Source organism: Haliaeetus leucocephalus, unplaced genomic scaffold (assembly GCF_000737465.1).
Source record: "Haliaeetus leucocephalus isolate CR32 unplaced genomic scaffold, Haliaeetus_leucocephalus-4.0 Scaffold140, whole genome shotgun sequence".
NCBI classification, from domain to species: Eukaryota; Metazoa; Chordata; class Aves; order Accipitriformes; family Accipitridae; genus Haliaeetus; species Haliaeetus leucocephalus.
In genome coordinates, this window is record NW_010972576.1 from 11647700 (window position 1) to 11647954 (window position 255).

Here is a 255-nt window from a genome sequence, read left to right on the forward strand (position 1 = left end):
GCAGCAGCAGCAGCAGGGGAAGGAGGAGGAGGAGGCCGCGGTGGCACGATGGGTAAGTCGCCCCAGCTCCGCGCAGTGCAGCCCCCTGCCGCCGCCCCTCTGCCCCCGGAGGCCGCCGCCCGCTCGTCGCCGGCGGGCGGGGAGGGGCGACTGGTACAACTTCCTCATCGGCCGCCTTCCTCGTCTCCGTGCCTTCGCCCGGGAGGAGGGTCGGGGCGGCAGTGGGGCTCCGCCGAGACACCTCCGCCCCCGCCC

The 255-nt window shown here is 76.5% G+C and overlaps 1 protein-coding gene across 1 annotated transcript in view; it reads left to right on the forward strand.

Annotated features, from left to right (window-relative positions):
- RAP1GDS1 (RAP1, GTP-GDP dissociation stimulator 1) overlaps positions 1-255 on the forward strand; it is a 133969-nt gene that overhangs the window by 29518 nt on the left and 104196 nt on the right. Inside the window, exon 2 of the mRNA XM_010561037.1 lies at positions 5-209. Within this exon, the coding sequence (XP_010559339.1) occupies positions 5-209 (205 nt within the window). The remainder of the gene's footprint in view (positions 1-4; positions 210-255) is intronic.